Source organism: Cheilinus undulatus, linkage group 22 (genome assembly GCF_018320785.1).
Source record: "Cheilinus undulatus linkage group 22, ASM1832078v1, whole genome shotgun sequence".
Taxonomy (NCBI): domain Eukaryota; kingdom Metazoa; phylum Chordata; class Actinopteri; order Labriformes; family Labridae; genus Cheilinus; species Cheilinus undulatus.
Genome location: NC_054886.1, coordinates 35,616,269 through 35,640,426, shown reverse-complemented (window position 1 = coordinate 35,640,426; position 24,158 = coordinate 35,616,269). Strand labels below are relative to the sequence as shown.

Sequence of the window (24,158 nt, the reverse complement as noted above, 5' to 3'; positions counted from 1 at the left end):
AAAGTTCAGTAAAAATTTATTCATACAAAACATTTCAAGTGAGATAAAAAAGGTGAAATATAAATAAAATTTATCCATGTAAAAATATAACACCATCCACATTTATCTTTTTTGCATAGAAAAACAGAAATAAATAAAATAAAATATTGTTTTAACATCATAAATATCCGTATTAAGTCCACACAGAAATACATTTGCAGTATTTTATGTCCAGCTAGATCCAGGCCTGAGCAGAGCTGATGATAGTTGTCCTCTGTTTCAGGACAGACCAGGACCAAACAGCAGGATCAGCGTTCTGATGAGAGCAGGACCAGAGTCCTCTGGGTCCTGGTTCACAGATCGGGGTGGCGGTCTGCAGCGTTCCTGTCGCAGAGGTGAGGCCGGGACATCGAAGGAAGAACGGTCCTGAGGTAACGCAGACCAGTGGAGGACCAGGAGGTGCTCAGCAGTTCCTCCTCTGATAGACTCGCTCACACAGAGACGTCAACTACAGCAAGGCATGCTGGGATTTGTAGTTTTATGACTTATTTTGTTTTTTTAGTTCCAAAAACGAAAACTTTACACTTCATATAGGAAAGACTAAAGAACTGGAACCTGACCCATCACCCAGCAGGACCACAGAGACCATAAAAGGTCCTTATAGAAGTATCAACAGTAGATCCAGCTCACTTCACTGGTGAAATTTTCATGCAAAAACAAGTTTCTCATCCTCATTTCCATCATCACCATCATCATCAGTGTCGTTCTCTTTAACATGATCACCAACTGGCTGATGACGTCTACGTCTTTTCTTTAGGAAATTAATCAGAGATTTTCTTTTTACAATAATTACAATAATTACAACAACTACAATACCGACAGTAGTTAAAATAGTTGGAACAGTCAGTCCGATCGCCTTTAGCAGGTCCTGAGAAATGTCTCCTGGTGGTCCTGGTGGTCTCGGGGCGGGTCCACCTACAGACCAGAAACATTTCTGTTAACTCTCCAGACTGAAATACAGATCAGCAGCCACATCACTTCAGTACTTCTAGCTAGCTTTTAAGTCACATGATGCTTGGGATGATTCTGATTGCTCTGTATGGATGCCTCTGATGGCCAAAAGTCAGACTACACACCAAAGTCACGCTGTCATCATGCAGACATCTGCTGTGTTTGAGCGGTCTGGTGCTTTTAGAAGAAGGAACGGTTGTGGACTCATCAGTTTAAGTGGGCCGGTTTGCACCAGAACACAGTACTGGTTTAGTCTGTGCCCAGTGGCAGCAGTGATCATAATCTGATTATAACTGTATTAAACTCTAAGGTGAGTAGACCTGGACCCACAGTAATATTTAAAAGATCATATAAAATGTTTAATCATGATAAATTTGCTGATGATATAAGAGATCTGTTGGTCAGAAGTGTTATCCTCGATTAATCCTGAAATAGCTCTGTTTAAATTTAACTTTTTATTCATCCTCTAGTGGAAACGTGCACCATTAAAGAAGTCAGGAATACCAGAACACCCTGGTTAGACAGAGACATTAAAGACTCCATGAAAATGAGAGATCTATTCTAAAAACTACAATCATAACAGGAAATAAGCGTGACTGGGACCTGTATCGTAAGATGAGAAATTCTGGCATCAAACTTTACAAGAAAGAAAAAAGAAAATTTATTTTGAAAATCGAGTTAAAGAGGTAGGAAATGATAGTAAAAAAACTATGTAATGTTTGAAATCATCTGACGGGTAGGAAAAATAAAACTAATCCATCTTTTCTGGAGGCAGACGATAAATTTACAACTAAGCCCATAGATACTGCAAATATTCTCAGTGAGTATTTCATTAGCAAACTAGAAAACTTAGAGAAAATAAGCCTAATTTAAATCATGATGTTTCTCACCTATTGATAAGAAATAAAATTATGAAAGTAAAAACTCCAGGTTTAAACTAGAAAAAGTAAACATAAATAAGGTAAAGAACTTTCTGAAAACCTGTGGAGACAAACCACTGAGTGTTGATGGCCTGGACAGCAGGTTCCTCTAACTGTCTGCTGATTATATCGCTCCTGCACTCGCCTGTATCATCAGTCTGAGCTTTACATGCTGTACACGTCCACTATCATTAAAGAAGGCTAAAATAGTGGGGCAGCTTAGCTACAAATTCCAGAACAACTGTTCATTTTAGGATACAAGCATGAAATCTGGTACAGTTAAAGCCAAAGGCATGTGGATATGGAGGCATCCTGAATTTCCAACATGGCAGCCATTTTTCAAAATTTTTCCACTAATAACTTGATCAGCGATTTTCAACAGGCATACAGAAAGAGTCACTCCACTGTCAGGGCGCTGACTCTCATGTCTGATGATTGGCTCAGAGATGGAAAAGAAAAACAGAGTTGGTGTGGTGTTTCTCGACTTCTCTGCTGCGTTTGATATTATTGACCATGATATTACTAAAAAAAAAACGTTCCTGTTACGGTGTTGAGCAATCAGCGCTCCCCTGGTTTTACAGTTATCCATCAAACAGAACACTGACAGTGTTTTTAACGGCAGCTTCTCTGAAATCAAAACTATAACATGTGGAGTACCCCAAGGCAGCTGTCTCGGTCCATTACTATTCACCATTTTCACCAATGATTTACCATACGCCTTAGATAAAGCTAACATAGTGATGTACGCTGATGATTCCACCATATACACATCAGCAGTAACACACAATGACTTACAAATAGCTTTGAATAAGGAAGTGCAAGCTGTTGCTGAATGGGTGAAGACAAATAAGCTAGTGCTGAATAAATCAAAAACCAACAGCATGATTCTTGGGTCAAATTATAGTATTTACAGTAATCCAGTGTTTAACATTAAAATTAATGACATCACTGTAAATCAAGTGCTTGAGACCAAACTTCTGGGTGTAACAGCCGATTATTCATTATCATGGAAAATACACATTAATAATATAATTGTAAAAATGGGTAGAGGTCTATCTATTTTGAGATGACACGCTACATTTCTGACTCCAAACATCATGAATAATGTAATACAAGCACTAATACTAACATATCTTGACAACTGCCCAGCAGTTTGGTCAAATGCCACTGGAGAAACGCTAAACAAACTACAAATTATGCAAAATAGAGCTGCACTCTGGTGCTACATCAGGACAAATATCATTTCAGTGCATAAACATCTGACTTGGCTATTGGTCACAGACAGATTATTACACTCACTGATTCACTAGAAATGTTTCTGTCTCAAAATCACCTTTTATTTTGAGAACCTTTCTTTCAGCACAGAAAGTCATAAATACATCACCAGACCTGCAGCTGTAGGAAACTTTACAATGCCTAAAGCGAGAACTAACACCATCAGAAACACTGTTATTTATAGAGGTAAACATTTCAAACTCACCACTTACATAAATCATTTAAAAATATTAGTAAAACAGCATCTACCATAAAAAAAGACAAATCTGGGAAGCAACAACTGTGAGAATTTGCTTGTGTATATGTATGTATATAGATGTGAGATGTAAGAGAGAGAAAATATTAGTAAATATATCTGTTTATGTTTTTGCATGTATGCACATATGGATAAGACATTATTATTTGCTGTATATGAAATGATAAATTAAGATATGAAATATTTAAGTATATGATATAAGATGGATGATATTGTATATATACAGTGCTTAACAGATGTATTAGAGCACCCTAACCCTAACCAAAGTCAGGTTTATGCCACAGCTGCCCTAAATTAACAGCATTGGTAATTACCAAAATCATTTTTATGCAAAGGTTAATACACCAATATGTAGAAGCTCTTTAACCCAAATGATATTTTTAATGCTAAAATAGAATTATTATTGTTATCCATGAATTTTCAAATTTACTGATTTACCAAAAAACTTAAAAAATAGTAAAGCACATTAATATTTCTTGATTAATATGTCAAATTATAGTTATTTACTGTCATTCCTGAACAGAAAAATGAGTTTTAGTGGTTGAATGTTATGCTTGATTCATTTCTGACTTCTCAGAGAAGCCCAGTGAGCCGGCTCACATTTGGGTGAATTCAGTTTGAAATTCCTCATTCCTGTTCAAAATGGTAAAACGTGGAGAGCTGACTGAAAATGAAAGAGTCCACATTAAAGCACTTCATGATGCTGGATGGTCTCTGAGACAGATATGACAGGTGGTCTAATACATTTGTTAAGTACTGTATTTGTTTTACACGTATCTGCACACTCAGGACACAGACTGTTGTCTGTTGTTTTCTGAGATGAGCTGAAGCATGAAGGTCACAGTTGTGTTGTTATGCTTTATTTTTATTTTCAAATGCTTCAGAATGTTTTTTTTTATGTTTTTGTATTTTAAATGCTGTGAAAATCTTTTCCAATGTTTTTTGTATGTATAATTTTGAATGGGGATCTTACTAATCTAAACTAAACTAAACTAAACTAAACTAAACTAATCTAAACTAATCTAAACTAAACTAAACTAAACTAAACTAATCTAAACTAATCTAAACTAATCTAAACTAAACTAAACTAAACTAAACTAATCTAAACTAATCTAAACTAAACTAAACTAAACTAAACTAAACTAAACTAAACTAATCTAAACTAATCTAAACTAAACTAAACTAATCTAAACTAATCTAAACTAAACTAAACTAAACTAAACTAATCAAAACTAATCTAAACTAAACTAAACTAAACTAAACTAAACTAAACTAATCTAAACTAATCTAAACTGAACTAAACTAATCTAAACTAATCTAATCAAAACTAATCTAAACTGAACTAAACTAAACTAAACTAAACTAAACTAAACTAAACTAAACTAAACTAATCTAATCTAATCTAAACTAAACTAATCTAAACTAATCTAATCAAAACTAATCTAAACTGAACTAATCTAAACTAATCTAAACTAAACTAAACTAAACTAATCTAATCTAATCTAAACTAAACTAATCTAAACTAATCTAATCAAAACTAATCTAAACTGAACTAATCTAAACTAATCTAAACTAAACTAAACTAATCTAAACTAAACTAATCTAAACTAATCTAATCTAAACTAAACTAAACTAATCTAAACTGAACTAAACTGAACTAAACTAAACTAAACTAAACTAAACTAATCTAATCTAAACTAATCTAATCAAAACTAATCTAAACTGAACTAATCTAAACTGAACTAAACTGAACTAAACTAAACTAATCTAAACTGAACTAATCTAAACTAAACTAAACTCATCTAAACTAAACTAATCTAAACTGAACTAATCTAAACTAAACTAAACTAAACTAAACTAAACTAAACTAAACTAAACTAATCTAATCTAAACTAATCTAATCTAAACTAATCTAATCTAAACTAATCTAAACTGAACTAAACTGAACTAAACTAAACTAATCTAAACTGAACTAAACTGAACTAAACTAAACTAATCTAAACTGAACTAATCTAAACTGAACTAAACTGAACTAAACTAAACTAATCTAAACTAAACTAATCTAAACTGAACTAATCTAAACTAAACTAAACTAATCTAATCTAATCTAATCTAATCTAAACTAATCTAAACTAATCTAATCTAAACTAATCTAAACTAATCTAAACTAATCTAATCTAATCTAAACTAAACTAAACTAATCTAATCTAATCTAAACTAATCTAATCTAATCTAAACTAAACTAAACTAAACTAAACTAAACTAAACTAAACTAAACTAAACTAATCTAAACTGGCACTGCTGTCCTCTCCACAGCTGACAGCTTTACTCTGGGATCCATTACAGCCACTAAAGACAGGTTCCTACACACGTTTAACCCTTAAGACAGCCTAGGAACATTTTGTACTGCTCAGTTTTTTATTTTGTCTGTGTTGAATGAAAACAGAGGATATCGATTTTTCAAACCTGTCTTCTCCGTAAATAAGCCTAAAATGGCTGAGCTACTCAAAACCCACACACTAGTTTTTAAGGACAAAAAGTCCCATTAAAAACATAAAGTAATGCATTCCTTTATGATCATTTTCATTTTGGACTACTAACTTTCACTTTTAATGTTGTATTTGTCCACTAGATGGTGCTACTTTTCCTAAAAATATAATTACAATTTGATATCTGTAGTTCAGGCTGAAGTAGTTTTAAGAGATTGACTTGTTTAAAGTGGAAAAAATAAATAAATTACAATATTTTTACAGCAGTTTTGGGGAGTGTGACTTCTTTTGTCATCGGGGACAAATGTGATCTGATATTTAACGACCTAAGGTTAAAAATCTAATTTTAGATCTTTTCAAAGACCTGAACTGAGGAAAACTAAAACCTCTTTTTGCACAGTTACCACCCAAAAATGAAAGACATGAGATTTCTCAGTTTACCAGATCAGGGCTGAGTTTTCTGATTTTATTTATTTTATTTTGCACGGTAAAAAAAACCATGATAAAATGACAGAAATAGATAAACATTTCAGGAAGAGGCAGAAAACTCATAGAGCTTATTTGAAGCCTCCACCTAAATACAATTATAAAATGAACACAACAGTATACAAAATCAAAGAAACTCAAAGTTGACATAAACCCCCAAATTTGAATATTTCTGGCAAATTTCCTGCCTGTTCTAGCACGTGTTGTAAGGTGACGTTTATCATTGTTGCAGGTGTGCTGAGTGGATTTACAGGTTAACTATTAAAAAGCAGGATAAGACTTTAACACAGATGTGTGTTTGTTAGATCAAAGCTTCAGTAGAGCAGAGATCACTCACCTTGAACAGTCAGGTAGGTAGAACACCAGGTTTCCTTGATTCCTCCATCATGGTCTTCGAAGGAACCGTGGCAGGTGTACAGCGCCTCGTCTCTGCTGGTCACGTTCTTCATGGTCACATTAGACCCTCCTGTCCAGGTCATACGTCCGGCACACGCAGCATCCTGGTTTGTTGGATCTTTGTGGCCGTCTCGGATGAAGACGCAGTACTTGCCGTTTAGGATGCCAGGTCTGGTAATGTTCATCCCGAGGAAGCTTCCCTGGAGACACCAACATGGCAGGATGGCGTTCTGACCGTAAACGGCAGGGACTAGAGAACAGACGACAAAACACAACAACATTAATCCTGTTTCTTTTTAAAACCCTTTTACACTGACGTTTGTAAAGTCCAGCTGTAGAAGTTCATCCGTCTGGTTTCTCCAGACTCTGATTTACCAACACATGCAGGAGTTACATAACCTGACACACTAGATCTCAAAGCACTTAAGCCAGATGGTGGACAGGAAGTGAAGAACGGCGATTATGAATCAATGTGAATATAGTAACGTTAGTCCGTTAAAGCTCTAGGTGGCGCTGCAGATCATCAGCTATGATCCCTACACTTCAGAGTGTTACCACAGGTGAACTGGTTTAACTGGACAGGAGGGGATCCAGATCACTAAGGACTTAGTCCTGCAGACCTCCTACTACAGGTCTAGACAGATGAAGGAGGACCAGAGGCTAGTGCTAAGCTAAGAGGCTAGCTGAGCCTCTTTAACTGCTTTTCTCCTTCATTTAGCCATAAACATGCTTTAATGGAAACACTGATAAACTATTACCATAATAAACCTCACGGGGTTCTGGTTAGGTTGAAATTAATGTTCATCACTGAGTCCTTTTTTGCCACATAAAGCCTATTTTTGCTGATTTTTGCCCTCATTTTAAACCTCATTTCGCAGCTTTTCACCCATTTACCACATTATGCCATTCAACTCATTTTTTTGCCACTATTGGCTCTTTAAGCCACTTCCTTCAGCGTGCTTTAACTCATTTTACCACTTTATAAAACCTCATTTTACCCTTTTTTTGCCACTATTGGCTCTTTAAGCCACTTCCTTTAGCCTGCTTTAACCCATTTTGCCACTTTTTAAACCCCATTTTACCAATTTTTTGCCAGTTTCAATCAATTATTGCCACATTCCTGTAACTTGTTGCCCACTTTTGACAGGCTGAAGTAGCAAAAGAAGTACAAAGATGCAAAAAATGATCAAAAAGCATCAAAAATATTTGGAAAAAGAGGCAATAAATGAGGAAAAGAGCCAAAGAAGTGGTTAATAATGGCAAAAAAGTGGCAAAAAGAGTGCCAAAGCAGCAAAAATATAATAAAAGTGGTAAACAATGATTTTTAACTGGTTAAAAGTTGTAAAGAAGGTTGAAAGCTGTCAAAATCTGTGTTAAAAGTGGCAAACAGAAGCAGAACAAGGGTGAAAAAATGCTGAAATTGGTTAAAAGTGGTAGCAGATATGAAAAAGTGTCAGAAGAGGGTGAGAAGCAGAAACATGGTTGACAATGGCAAAAACAGAAGACAATGAAGTGGCATTAAAGTCACAAACAATGGAAAAATGTAGCAAATTTAGGTGAAACATGGCAAAAAAAATGGGAAAAATGTGTGAAAAGCAGCAAAGCCACGAGAAAAGTGGTAAAGAAAGGTGAAAATGGTCAAAAATGTTTGATGTTTCCAAAGGGAGAAGCAATGAAGGGCCAAAAGTGGGTAGAAAGTGGAGCTGAACCATGTGCAAAAATAATCTAACTGCCGTTTTTTCCTGCAATATTGCGATTTTAAATACAATTATTTAGGTTCTTCATTTTTTTTTGTTGTTCAACAAACATAAGCAAGAAATCATTCTATATTATAACAAGTTCAGTATTAGATAAATTAGACTAGGGCTACATTTAGAATAAAGATATCTTACTGCCGTCTTGGCTCATATAGAAATTTTGATATCAGTTGTTTTATTGAAGGGGATGATCATTTCTCATATCCTCATTTTGATGAAGAAAAATAAATGCATGAGCAAGAAAAGTAAGATTTTTGTAAAAAACAGAATAAAATAAAAAAGATACTTGAAGGTTTGAATAATGTATAAAGCAGTGATAGTCAACGCGTGGCTCTAGAGCCACATGAGGCTCTTTTATGTCTTCATTTTAAATATTATTCCCCCAGAAAACTTTAAATAAGGGAAACTTTTTTGCCCTTTCTCACCCTTTTTTCTCTGCATTTTTACCCATTGACGATCCCTTTTGTCATTAAATACCACCTTTTCCTAGTTTTTGCCCACTTTAGCCAATCTTGACTGCTTTTTGCCCATTTTAGTCACTTTTCACTCATTTTTTTTCATGGTTTTGCCACTTTTGGACCACTTTATGCCAACTGTAATTCATTTTTTGTAACTTCTCACACATTTTTGCTACCTTCTGACCCTTTTTCCACTTTTCCTCCCCATTTTCATCCCTTTTTACTCATTTTGGTTGCTTTTTTGACCATTCTTGCCACCTTTAACTCATTTTTATTGCCGTTGTTGCCACTTTTCACCTCTTAGATTGTGGCTCTTGCAAAGGTATTTTCAATAGTTTGGCTCTTTGGTTGAGTAGGGTTGAGTAACGCTGGTATAAAGGATAAAAAAAGAAAAAAGATTGTATTTAACTGGTATTTTGACACTTTTCAGGTTAAAGAAATATTGCACTGTCTGCGATTTGAATATTGCAGCATGCCATATTGTGATTTAATCTAATTTGCGATTAATTTCCCAGCCCTAGTAGAAAGTTGCCAAAAATGGGTTAATAATGGTTAAAAAAAATATTTTAAAATGTGGCCAAAATGTGTAGAAGGTGGAAAAAAATGGGCAGAAAGGGGTTAAAATGTGAATGTATGAATAATTTTATCATCAGAACATAATAACAGCTTCACACACTTTTGAGCTCCAGGATGAGGGAACTGTTAGCCAGGATGCTAGCACCAATGCTACTGACACTGATATAAGATCATTATTCTCTACCAAACCTTTCAGGCCTTGTTTAATGAGTCTAACACTCTGGTGGGTATGATGTAGAATTCTTGAGTTTGGACTCAACCAAACCAGACCACATGAGGGCGCTGTCTGACTCCCCTCCAGACTTTAGATGGAGTCTTCTGATCCACGTCTGCTGCTGTTTCTCTGACAGCTTCCTACCGTTAGCTGTCCCTCCTGCAGGACTCAGAGGTAGCCGCTCTCTGTGCAGAAATCACTTCCTGTCCCCATCTGGAGTTCTTCACAGTGATGAAAATACCTGACAGCAACCTATGAGAACTACGTCTCCATGGTAACAAACATAACTACAGGCGAGCTAGTCCACATTAGGGTTTGGTGAAACTTTAGACCAGAACTTCTACACAGCTGTTCAGACTGAACACTGGAGTCTAAAACTGGATGAAGATTACCCACCAGCAGGAATCCATGAGGAGAGCATGAAAGGAGAGAGGAGACAAGGACATAACCTTCATGAGACCACATCCTGTCCTCTACATCACTATGACATCATCATCAGGAGAACAGGTGTGTGTGTGTGTGTGTGTGTGTGTGTTACATCCATGCTTCAGGAGAACAGACATCACTCACCTTGGACAGTCAGGTTGGCGGGACACATGGTGTCTTTGGGATCATCTCCTGGGCCTTTGTAACGACCTTTGCAGGTGTACGGCACCGCATCGCTGCTGGTCACCTCCTTCATGGTCACATTAGGACCTCCTGTCCAGGACAAACGTTCAATGAACGCAGCATTCTGGTTGGTTGTATCTTCGCGGCCGTCCTGGATGAAGAAGCAGTACTCATTCTCTGGAAGGTCAGGCGTGGTGATCATCATACTGAGGATGTCTTTGTCCTGGAGACATGAACACAGCAGGTGGGCCGTCCAGCCAGGGTCTAAAAGAAGACAAAAACACAGACACTAATCCAGGATTCTTTATCTAAACTATCAGTTTATCAGCTGGATGTTAACAGCAAATAGATTACAAGAGTTTAATAGTGGCAATAAGTGGTGAAAACGGTGGATAGCATCAAAAACTGGTTTGAAAGCAGCAGCAAAGGTGGAAAAAAGGCGAAAAGGGACAAATGTGAAAATGGTGAATAAGGTTGGAAACCAGCAAGACTGGAATAAAGTGGCAACAAGGTGAAAGAAAAAAAATGTGTTTAAAGTGGCAGAAAATGGTGAAAAGATGCAGAAAGTGAACAACTATGGTATAAAAGGGGGAAAAGCAGAAAAAAACTGGGTTAGATGTGGCAGAAAGAAGCAGAGAACAGGGCAAAAGGCAGCAAAATGGGTTTTTAAAAAAAGGAAAAAGAGCTGTAAAAAGTAGAAATCAAAAATTAAAGTTACAAACACCGGTAGAACACTGAGTAAATGTGTCGAAAGTAGGGAAAAAATATGTTTAAGAAGCAAAAAAAGGGCGAAAAGCGGCAAAAATGTGTTACACAAATAGCATAGGGGAGAGTGGGGAGATTTGTGCCAAAGGGGAAGCAGTGCCACCCCTTATTTCTAGAAAACCACAGAAGAAATTGGTCATGTGACCACATGTTTTTGAAGAGCCATCCATTTTCTCATCCTGTATACAAGAGAGACACATGGCATGAGAGGTAAGCACATTTTAGCTCAAAAAACTGATTTTTGCCCTTCAAAGTAAAATTTCTATTTTCAAGGTTTTTTGATTGTTGTGTCTGAACAATTATGGACAAGTTTAAAAACATTTCACATGTTTTAGTGCTTTATTAGGCTACACAATGAGTCTACACAGTTAGCATGATGTTAGCTCTGTCCTGCTGGATCATGCTAGTTTTTCAAAAATAGTGGGGCTGGGGTGATTTGTGCCAAAAGGCCTGGGTTAAGTTTTGCCAGTGGCACACCCATAAACCCAGACCCAAATACCCACAACTCCAGACCCACACACCCAGAGACACAAATCCCAGACCAACAGACCTAGACCCTAACCCACACACCCTCTCACCCAGACACACACACACTGACACACCCACCCTAACAAATCCACACACCTAGAACCCAGTGAAGAAAGGCCAAGAACCGCTGGAGGAGTGAGGAGATGGGCCTCATCAGTGTTTGATTTACCTGCCATTTGTTTAAGTCAGCTGACACTGATTTCAGTTTAGAGTTTTCACTGTTATTAAAGAGCAGTTTATTCAGTTTTTAACTGGCCTAAGCCACAATGGGATGTTCAGAATTGGCAAATATCACTTTATTAAATGATTCACAAATATCACATATTGTGTATTAAAGATTTTTGTGTTTCCCTAAAAACTAGAAAATATGACTTATTCCATTAGTTTAATAGGGTGATGAAATCTAGATTAAACTTAAATGAGTAATTTTGTATTGAATTTGTCTTGCTTTTATATAGCATTACAGTTTATGAGATTAAAATGTTCTGTTTTACTTCAATAATCTTCAGTAATGACTGGCACAATTTACCCCAACGTATTCTCCCCAAAGACACAACTTACCCCGCACCGGGGGCAAGTTGTGCCATGAGACCACTTTTAATCCTAAAGCTATATTTCTTAAACAGTTTATTTCAGATCCAAAGTTACTGTTCCCAGGGATGCACCACATCCTGAAATAGAAGTACGTACTGAAGTTGGAGGCATTACTGTCACGGCCTCAATTTAGAGTCACTTTGAGTAAAAACTGGCACAACTCACCCCACTCTCCCCTATGTCACATCCACAACACCCGTCGAGGGAAAGTGAAGTCGGATTCCTTAATCGCTACAGTTCTCCTTTCCTATCCTCTTACTCCCTCCTTTCCTATCCTCTTACTCCCTCCTTTCCTATCCTCTTACTCCTACCTTTCCTAAACTCTTACTCCTACCTTTCCTATCCTCTTACTCCCTCTTTTCCTATCCTCTTACTCCCTCCTTTCCTATCCTCTTACTCCTACCTTTCCTAAACTCTTACTCCTACCTTTCCTATCCTCTTACTCCTACCTTTCCTATCCTCTTACTCCTTCCTTTCCTATCCTCTTACTCCTACCTTTCCTATCCTCTTACTCCCTCCTTTCCTATCCTCTTACTCCCTCCTTTCCTATCCTCTTACTCCTACCTTTCCTAAACTCTTACTCCTACCTTTCCTATCCTCTTACTCCCTCTTTTCCTATCCTCTTACTCCTTCCTTTCCTATCCTCTTACTCCTACCTTTCCTATCCTCTTACTCCCTCCTTTCCTATCCTCTTACTCCTACCTTTCCTATCCTCTTACTCCCTCCTTTCCTATCCTCTTACTCCTACCTTTCCTATCCTCTTACTCCTACCTTTCCTATCCTCTTACTCCCTCCTTTCCTATCCTCTGACTTTTACCTTTCCTATCCTCTTACTCCCTCCTTTCCTATCCTCTTACTCCTACCTTTCCTATCCTCTTACTCTCTCCTTTCCTATCCTCTTACTCCCTCCTTTCCTATCCTCTTACTCCTACCTTTCCTATCCTCTTACTCCTACCTTTCCTATCCTCTTACTCCTACCTTTCCTATCCTCTTACTCCCTCCTTTCCTATCCTCTTACTCCCTCCTTTCCTATCCTCTTACTCCTACCTTTCCTATCCTCTTACTCCTACCTTTCCTATCCTCTTACTCCCTCCTTTCCTATCCTCTTACTCCTACCTTTCCTATCCTCTTACTCCCTCCTTTCCTATCCTCTTGCTCCTACCTTTCCTATCCTCTTACTCCCTCCTTTCCTATCCTCTTACTCCCTCCTTTCCTATCCTCTTACTCCTACCTTTCCTATCCTCTTACTCCCTCCTTTCCTATCCTCTTACTCCTACCTTTCCTATCCTCTTACCTACCTTTCCTATCCTCTTACTCCTACCTTTCCTATCCTCTTACTCCTACCTTTCCTATCCTCTTACTCCCTCCTTTCCTATCCTCTTACTCCCTCCTTTCCTATCCTCTTACTCCCTCCTTTCCTATCCTCTTACTCCCTCCTTTCCTATCCTCTTACTCCCTCCTTTCCTATCCTCTTACTCCCTCCTTTCCTATCCTCTTACTCCTACCTTTCCTATCCTCTTACTCCCTCCTTTCCTATCCTCTTACTCCCTCCTTTCCTATCCTCTTACTCCTACCTTTCCTATCCTCTTACTCCCTCCTTTCCTATCCTCTTACTCCCTCCTTTCCTATCCTCTTACTCCCTCCTTTCCTATCCTCTTACTCCTACCTTTCCTATCCTCTTACTCCCTCCTTTCCTATCCTCTTACTCCCTCCTTTCCTATCCTCTTACTCCTACCTTTCCTATCCTCTTACTCCCTCCTTTCCTATCCTCTTACTCCCTCCTTTCCTATCCTCTTACTCCCTCCTTTCCTATCCTCTTACTCCTACCTTTCCTATCCTCTTACTCCCTCCTTTCCTATCCTCTTACTCCTACCTTTCCTATCCTCTTACTCCCTCCTTTCCTATCCTCTTACTCCTACCTTTCCTATCCTCTTACTCCCTCCTTTCCTATCCTCTTACTCCCTCCTTTCCTATCCTCTTACTCCTACCTTTCCTAAACTCTTACTCCTACCTTTCCTATCCTCTTACTCCCTCTTTTCCTATCCTCTTACTCCTTCCTTTCCTATCCTCTTACTCCTACCTTTCCTATCCTCTTACTCCCTCCTTTCCTATCCTCTTACTCCTACCTTTCCTATCCTCTTACTCCTACCTTTCCTATCCTCTTACTCCCTCCTTTCCTATCCTCTTACTCCCTCCTTTCCTATCCTCTTACTCCCTCCTTTCCTATCCTCTTACTCCCTCCTTTCCTATCCTCTTACTCCTACCTTTCCTAAACTCTTACTCCTACCTTTCCTATCCTCTTACTCCCTCCTTTCCTATCCTCTTACTCCTACCTTTCCTATCCTCTTACTCCCTCCTTTCCTATCCTCTTACTCCCTCCTTTCCTATCCTCTTACTCCCTCCTTTCCTATCCTCTTACTTCCTCCTTTCCTATCCTCTTACTCCTACCTTTCCTATCCTCTTACTCCCTCCTTTCCTATCCTCTTACTCCTACCTTTCCTATCCTCTTACTCCCTCCTTTCCTATCCTCTTACTCCCTCCTTTCCTATCCTCTTACTCCCTCTTTCCTTGACCCTGTGACGTTTTTCACCGGGGTTAAGGAAAAGTGGATAGGAAAGGACTTAGGAGGTGATTTTTTGGACTTTTTTTGAACAGACCCTAGCTTACATGTATGTAGAAGAGTAGATATGACACGCCCCTTTGAGCTGCCTGCCTACGGCCAGGCTAAGCTAGTGGGGAAGTCAATTTCAATGTACCTGTTTCTAACTTGTACAAATGGCAATAAACTCTATTCTAGTCTATCTCCACATTGTGTTTTTTTCTATAAACATATATAAATATATATATATAGAGAGAGAGAGAGAGAGAGAAAGGGGGAGAGAGATAAATAAATTAATATAAATAATTATTTGATTACCTTTACAATTAAATCTTTAGATCTAGAAACATATTTTCTATATATGTATATCTTCATCTTTCTATTTTTATACATAAAACTATATATCTATGTATATACATTTATAAATATATAATGGCTGAACTTAAAAGATTCCCAGACTTCTGGACTTAAGGAGTAAAATAACTAAAACTGTAGGCTACATTAGTAGAAAGCCCTTTTCCTTTTTGTTTTTTTTAAAGCAAATATTCTGTATTGATAGCACGTGTTTTGACGTTGACAATAAAGCAAACCGCATGAAAATCGGTTGAGAAATGAGCAAGTTATGATTTATTTTCAGCGTACATGCATTGCCTTTAATGAGAACGTCGCCCCCGCCAAGATGGCCGCCACGTAGGCACGTCGCTCAGCGGGCTGCTACAGCGCGCTGGCGCACCTAGTGCTCTATACACATCTATGGGGCTAGCTGTTAGCCAGGATGCTAACAGCTAGCTCTAAATGAGCTAAGCGTTAGCCAGGATGCTAACAGCTAGCTCTAAATGAGCTAGCTGTTAGCCAGGATGCTAACAGCTAGCTCTAAATGAGCTAGCTGTTAGCCAGGATGCTAACAGCTAGCTCTAAATGAGCTAAGCGTTAGCCAGGATGCTAACAGCTAGCTCTAAATGAGCTAGCTGTTAGCCAGGATGCTAACAGCTAGCTCTAAATGAGCTAAGCGTTAGCCAGGATGCTAACAGCTAGCTCTAAATGAGCTAGCTGTTAGCCAGGATGCTAACAGCTAGCTCTAAATGAGCTAAGCGTTAGCCAGGATGCTAACACCGATGCTACTGATCTAACACCGACAGCATTAATAAATCATATCTGAGGAGAAAGCAGCAGACAGGCGGACCGTTTCACTTATTTCACAGACTTGTTGTTTAATTTCAGACCTCCTTTATTTCTGTCTCACTAGTTTTTCATCATCAGAGTTGAAATCTAGGAACATAAAACCTCCCGGTCACTAACACATCTGAACACTTTAGCGATTATTTAGAACAGTGTTTTTCTGTAGCTCATTCCTGGATGTCCTACACACTCAGACTTCTCCTCTCTGACGGTACCCGGATGACGGTCACTCTCTCACTCAGCTGTTCCTCAACAACACTCCCCCGCTGCTCTAACAACAACAATAATAAAAAACAACGATTAACCGAACAACCCACCGGAACGAGCCTCGGCAGGAACCGACGGAGCCTGGGACACGACGATAAAGAGCAGACATTTCTCCATAAACACAGAGAACTCCATAGCAGTCTTCAGCCTTCTCTGAATCATTTTCATCTGGAATAATCCGGAACATGCTAGATGGTTCCATGCTTTCTTAGGGGGCGGGGCTGAGACGATGGGCTGAGACTGTGATTGGTCGAAGGAATATTGCATGAGCCTAAAAACCCGGAAATGAGCCGGCATTTAAGCTTAAACTTAGCCGGTCCAGTTTATGAGTTTAGCGCCTCTTGTCTCATCTTTTCCGGGAGTTTTGAGTGAGTTTCTCTGAGATGTTTAACATACAGTCAGTGTTAGAGACGGACAGACCACTCTGAAGCTCTAGGGCTGATACACCGCCGTGTTCTGGCGCTTGTCTCGAAGCTGAGCGCTAACATGGGCGATGACGTCACTTCGGGGATTCCCCCACTGTAGTAAACAGACAGACCGGAAACGTCTTGACCTTATATGGACCCTGATATTTATTATTTAAAAAGACTGTTAAATCAGCTGTCCTACTGTGGCGGGGCTTAACTACAGCAGATTGTGGTACATCTGATCACATTCTGACATAAACTGTAGTAAAAAAGGTCAAAGAGAGACAATCTGACGGTGAATCAGTGTTGATACTGCATCATCATGGCGGTGGTTGACATCTGATCATAGATAAACGCAGAATTAACAACAAAAAGGCACAAAAAAGTTCCAAAAAAAAGGAGTCCAAATAGTGGCAGAAATGGTTGAAAGTGACAAAAGTGAGTAAAATGTTGGAAAAATGTGCCGAAATGTGGGGAAAAGGGGCAAAAAAACGGGTCAAACTTTACAGAATGGGCAAAAAGGTGCCCTAAAGGTGGGAGAAATGTGCTAAACATGACTAAAATGTTGTCTTTTATTTTAAATAAGTAATTTGAATAACATTACTCAGAATAAGAATATATTTCAGTGATAATAGCCAACATTTCTTTAATAGCTTCATTTAATCTTCAAATACATTTAAAACATTTCCTCTGTAACAAGAACATGCCTCTAAAAACATTTATTTAATGCCTGCAGCTAAGAGCTAACTACACGGTTTATTTCACAGTGACCTCTGACCTTTCGACATTCTAGTATTGACTGGAGACTCTGAATGCTGGTGAATGAACTTCTGCTGCTGAGATCCTCGTTCATAAACACTAAAAATCCACATTGACATCCTCAAAAGTACACAATAGAGACTAAAAACAACAGTACACTGATAACACGATAATGCAGAAACTCTGACATTAGAGTAACAAGAGACAGGAGGAGGTAAATGAGAATAAAACATATAAATAAACAGAATAAATACAATTAAAAAGGAAAGTAGGTTTATAGAATAACATTCTGTGCAGGGACAGCAGTGTGGCACCTTTGTTTTTATTGTTTTTATCTGTAAAGTGACCTCGAGTGTTCAGAAAGGTGAGTATAAATAAAATGTATTATTATTATTATAAAGTGACATGTGACTGATTAGCAGCAGAGCAGCGGTTTGACATGGGAAGGATAAAAATAGTCCAGTAAGACTGGGTTAGTATGGAGGAACAGGAAGTATCATGATAAAAACACAGATCAGCAGGTCACTGTGGTAATGTAGTATAAAAATAGAGATGAACCCTTCAGCATCACAAAGGTCCATACTAGATCACAGAAACACACTTACAGTGCAGACGTCCAGCTAGAGCTGCAGCAGAACTTTAAACTGACCCTGAAGTATCAGCACATCCTCTGAGGAGGGACCAGCTCACACTGAGGTGTCAACTACAGCAAGGCATGCTGGGATTTGTAGTTGTACGACCTATTTAGTCCTGGTAGGTCAGCAGTCTGACAGGTTCAGGTCCTCCTCATAACTGAAGTTTGATCAGAGACTGTAGACGCCCCAGCATCCTCTGACACAGAAACAGTAGATTCAGTTACCTTAGTACAGCTGATTTAAACTTTAGTACAAAGATCCTCATCCTCACTGCTGCCATCCACCTTATCATGATAAAATTTAACTGGAGCATCTCTTTTCTCCTCTGTTTTAGTACAGTAGATCCTGATTTCACGTCTTTTAACAACAATGACAACAACAGTTACAACAATTACAGCAAATAAAATAATCAGTGCGATCTCCCTCGGCAGGTTCTTAAAGATGCCCCCATCTGGCGGTCCTGGAGGTCTCGGGGTGGGTCCACCTGCAGACCAGAAAACATTTGTGTTAACTCTCTTCATCACACACATGGGTTTGGATCTGGGTGCACACTGATGTTTGAAAACACACGTATTCTTTAAATCTCATACCCAGCAGCCACATGACTTATTTAATGTGTATCTTCAGTTTTTAGGAGATCACTTCACACAGACGGATGTGCTGTCATCATGAAGATATCTGCACGTCAGAGTTTGCTCTGACAGTCTGACAGGGTAACAGAGATATTTCTAAGCCCAACCACACTGAGAGCCTCGCCCATGGGTCCACACTGCATGCTGATGTTGCCCAGGACGTCTTTGAACCCCCAGTCCACTGAATGAGAGTCAGGAATGTAAGCACCAGACCTTTCCATGCAAAGCTACAGCAGACAGCCTCAGGAATGTTTACAGATGTTCAACAGGCTTTGACGACTTCTTTAAAGGCAAGGAAGGGATGCTTTATGAGCGCTGACGACATCTTTAAAGGCAAGGAAGGGATGCTTTATGAGCTCTGACGACATCTTTAAAGGCAAGGAAGGGATGCTTTATGAGCGCTGACGACATCTTTAAAGGCAAGGAAGGGATGCTTTATGAGTGCTGACGACATCTTTAAAGGCAAGGAAGGGATGCTTTATGAGTGCTGACGACATCTTTAAAGGCAAGGAAGGGATGCTTTATGAGTGCTGACGACATCTTTAAAGGCAAGGAAGGGATGCTTTATGAGCGCTGACGACATCTTTAAAGGCAAGGAAGGGATGCTTTATGAGCGCTGACGACATCTTTAAAGGCAAGGAAGGGATGCTTTATGAGCTCTGACGACATCTTTAAAGGCAAGGAAGGGATGCTTTATGAGCGCTGACGACATCTTTAAAGGCAAGGAAGGGATGCTTTATGAGCATTGACGACATCTTTAAGGGGAAGGAAGGGATGCTTTATGAGCGTTGACGACATCTTTAAGGGCAAGGAAGGGATGCTTTATGAGCGTTGACGACATCTTTGAGGGCAAGGAAGGGATGCTTTATGAGCATTGACGACATCTTTGAGGGCAAGGAAGGGATGCTTTATGAGCGTTGACGACATCTTTGAGGGCAAGGAAGGGATGCTTTATGAGCGTTGACAACATCTTTAAGGGCAAGGAAGGGATGCTTTATGAGCTCTGATGACATCTTTTTCAAGGGTAAGGATGGAATGCTTTATGAGCTCTGATGACATCTTTTTCAAGGGTAAGGATGGAATGCTTTTATGAGCTCTGATTACATCTTTTTCAAGGGTAAGGATGGAATGCTTTTATGAGCTCTGATTACATCTTTTTCAAGGGTAAGGATGGAATGCTTTTATGAGCTCTGATTACATCTTTTTCAAGGGTAAAGATGGAATGCTTTATGAGCTCTGATGACATCTTTTTCAAAGGTAAGGATGGAATGCTTTATGAACTTTGATGACATCTTTTTCAAAGGTAAGGATGGAATGCTTTATGAGCTTTGATGACATCTTTTTCAAAGGTAAGGATGGAATGCTTTTTGAGCTTTGATGACATCATCACCAAATGAAAAGTTGGAATATTATATAAAAAAAAGTCATCATTTAAAAGGGTATGATGTAACAGTTTGTCAGCTTTGATGACATCATTTTAAGAGCCAAGGATAAAATATTTAATCCACTTTTAAAAGGGAAGACTGGAATGTTTTGAAAGCTTTGATCATCAAAGGAAGAGGACTGGATTTTGATGAGGAGTGGTCTAGTCAAGTCTGGACTTAGATCTGTCTGAGATGCTGTGGAATGATCTTTAACAGGCTGTTAATGCTGGAAAACCCTCCAATATGGCTGAATGAAAACTATTCTGATAAGAGGAGTGGGACAACATTCCTCCACAGTGATGTGAGACTCACTGACAGCTGTCAGAAACACTTGTTTGCAGTTGTTGCTGCCAAGGATGGAATGACCAGTTAATAGGGTTTAATTATGGTAGAAACATGTCCTGTTACAGGTCTAGTTATCACAGATGTGTGTTTGTTAGATCCACGCTCCAGGAGAACAGACATCACTCACCTTGGACGGTCAGGGTGGCAGGACACGAGGTCTCTTTGGGGTCATCCCTGGGGCCTTTGTAAAGACCTTTGCAGGTGTACGGCACCGCATTGCTGCTGGTCACCTCCTTCATGGTTACATTAGGACCTCCTGTCCAGGACAAACGTTCAATGAACGCAGCATTCTGGTTGGTTGTATCTTCGCGGCCGTCCCGGATGAAGAAGCAGTACTCATTCTCTGGAAGGTCAGGCGTGGTGATCATCATGCCGAGGATGTCTTTGTCCTGGAGACATGAACACAGCAGGTGGGCCGTCCAGCCAGGGACTGAAAGAAGACAAAAACACAGACACTAATCCATGATCTAGAACTATCAGTTTATCATCACTACAGTAGATCTGTGATCGCCTCGTAACAAACCAGACACTATACAGTCATGGACCAAAGTATTGGCACCCCTGGAATTTTTCCAGAAAATACAACATTTCTCCCAGAAATTGTTGCAATGTCAAATGTTTTTGGTATACACATTTATTTCCTTCATGTGCATTGGAACAATTCATAAAAACAGAAGAAAAAGCCTAAATTTACAAAATTTTACAAAAAACTCAAAAAATGGGCCGGACAAAATTGTTGGCACCCTCAACTTAATATTTGGTTGTACACCCTTGGGAAATAATAACTGAAACCAATCACTTCCTATAACCATCAACAAGCTTCTTACTCCTCTCAGCTGGAATTTTGGACCACTCTTCTTCTCCAAACTGCTCCAGGTCTCTCAGATTTGAAGGGTTCCTTCTTCAGCAGCAGTTCTGAGATCTCTCCATAGGTGTTCAATGGGATTTAGATCTGGACTCATTGCTGGCCACTTCAGAACTCTCCAGCTTTGTCTCCAACCATTTCTTGGCGCTTTTTGAGGTATGTTTGGGGTCATTGTCCTGCTGGAACACCCATGACCTCTGACCCAGACCCAGCTTTCTGACACTAGGCCCTACATTGCAGCCCAAAATGTTTTGATAGTCTCCAGATTTCATGATTCCTTGCACACAGTCAAGGCACCCAGTGCCAGAGGCAGCAAAATAACCCCAAAACATCCTTGAAGCTCCACCATGTGTGACTGTAGGTACTGTGTTCTTTTCTTTGTAGGCCTCATTCTGTTTTCTGTAAACAGTAGAATGACGTGCTTTTCCAAAAAGCTCTACCTTAGTCTCATCTGTCCACTAAATGTTCTCCCAGAAGGATTGAGGCTTACTCAGGTACATTTTTGCAAACTCCAGTCTGGCTTTTTTATGTCTCTTTGTCAGCAGTGGGGTTCTCCTGGGTCTCCTGCCATAGCGCTTCATCTCATTCAGATGACCACGTATGGTCCCAGCTGACACTTTTGCACCCTGAGTCTGCAGGACAGCCTGAATCTGTGTGGAAGTTGACTGAGGATGTTTATCCACCATTCCAACTATTCTGCGTTGCATTCTTTTGTCAATTTTTCTCTTCCGTCCACGTCCAGGGAGATTAGCCACAGCTCCATGGTTGTAAACTTCTTGATTATATTACACACAGTAGACAAAGGAATTTCAGGATCTCTGGAGATGGTCTTTAACCTTGAGATTGTTCATATTTTTCCACTATTTTTCTTCAGACAGTTCTGGGCTCTTCTTTCTCTTCTCCATGCTTGGTGTGACACACACAGACACACAACACAAAGGCTGAGTCAACTTTTAGACATTCTAACTGGCTTCAGGTGTGATTTCTAGATTGCCAGCACCTGTTACTGCCACAGGTGAGTTTAAATGAGCATCACATGCTGGAAATAAAATGATTTACCCACAGTTTTAAAAGGGGAAAAATCATTTTGTCCAGCCCATTTTTTGAGTTTTGTGTAAAATTATGTCAATTTTGTCTTTTTTCTTCAGATTTTTTGTGTTGTTCCAATGCACATAAAGGAAATAAACATGTGTATACCAAAAACATTTGTAATTGCAACAATTTCTGAGAGAAATGGTGTATTTTCTGGAAAAATTCCAGGGGTGCCAATACTTTGGTCCATGACGGTAAACTACACTGTTCAGTAATTTTTTCCTTTTTTGTCATCATGTCTTACATTTTTGTGTGAGCGTGGATTTTATGCACTTTGTTCACATGTTAACCTTCCAGCAGTGACTCAAATGATGAGATAACTATTTATCTAATTATTTCAGCTTTTTATATCATAATTACCCTCCTGAGACCTGGGCCTTTGTTTGGAGAGCATTTTTATTCTCTCCTACTTATTTGGGATAAATAAAGTCAGATAAGTTAAAATATCAGTCTTGTCGTTGAACAGGAATTTCTTGGAAATTTTCGCATCCCAAACCCCCAAAAATAACATGATCAAAAAAATGTTTTTGAAAATTCTTAAACATATATTTAAAGTACCCAAATATTTCTTTAGATAGTATTAAAATCTTTCAGTAAAAATTCCCCATAAAGCCTGAAAATTCCGATAAAAAATTCCCCAAATATTAAAGTAAATTCCCCCTTCAATTCCTTGGCAAATTCTAGACATTTTCAAGAAACATTCACCAAAATGCCATGAAAATGATGGAAATAACTCAAACGCCCTAAAGTTTTCTAAGAAAAATGCTGAAAAATTCAAAGGACAATCTGAAGCCCAAATTCCAAATCCAACTTCCCAAAAATTTGGTATTAATTTCCCCATATTCCCATGAAAATGCGTTAAAAATTTAAATTAATTTAAAGCCATGAAATCCTCCAGAATATACAAGCGTATCCTCTTAATTTCATTGAAAATATTTTAATAACATCCAAGCAAATTCCCTAAAATATCCAAACAGCAAATTATCCCAGCATTTCAAGCAAATACCTGAAACTTGAATGAACACTGTGAACAATTATGACATCAACTGAAACACCAAAAATGATTGCTATAACGTAGGAAAGCCAAAATGTGATGTCCTCATGTGTGGATGCAGGGTCTTCGGAGGTTTAGACTTTTAATTGCCTAACTTTAAATGTTTTCTTTTTAACGTGGCTGGAATGGGCTTCCGTAGAGCTGCCTGTTACTCTGGCTGAAGAGGTGAGCAGTCCGGGACAGGCTGACAGTCAGAGATGGGATCAGTGGGTCAGCCATCCCAACATCTGGACTCCGCAGAGCCCCTCTGAAGGGAAACTTCAGAGCTCATGTCCTAGTCAGAACATTTCATCAGCTCTTACATCAGCTGCGCTTAGACAGCGCTCTCCTGCTGCAACAAGATAAGACTGAAATAAAGCAGCGGTTAACCGAATAACTCACCCGAACGAGCCCCGACAGAAACCAGCACCACCTGGACCAGCACGACGATAAAACGCAGACGTTTCTCCAGAGGTCCAGGGGACTTCATAGCGGTTTTTACTCTCCGCTCCGGTTCTCATGTGGCGGACTGTAGTACACGCTGGGGGCGTGGCTAAGAGGAGGCGGGGCAGAACAGGGCTGGACTGGATTTACCCGGAAATGAGTTA

General features: G+C 39.1%; 1 protein-coding gene across 3 annotated transcripts; it reads right to left on the bottom strand.

The window, feature by feature from the left end:
- LOC121504409 lies at nucleotides 1-24,158 on the bottom strand. Of its 3 annotated transcripts, none has more exons than XM_041779134.1 (4): nucleotides 23,953-24,158; nucleotides 10,388-10,690; nucleotides 6,754-7,062; nucleotides 1-954 (listed from the first exon to the last, which is right to left on the bottom strand). In XM_041779134.1, the coding sequence occupies exons 1-4, from the start codon at nucleotides 24,038-24,040 to the stop codon at nucleotides 686-688; spliced, it is 969 nt and encodes a 322-aa protein (XP_041635068.1). In that variant the 5' UTR covers nucleotides 24,041-24,158; the 3' UTR covers nucleotides 1-685. The 3 variants fall into 3 exon arrangements, with proteins under 3 accessions (XP_041635068.1, XP_041635067.1, XP_041635069.1); XM_041779133.1 differs by lacking the exon at nucleotides 23,953-24,158 and adding an exon at nucleotides 16,409-16,554; XM_041779135.1 differs by lacking the exon at nucleotides 23,953-24,158 and adding an exon at nucleotides 12,479-12,615.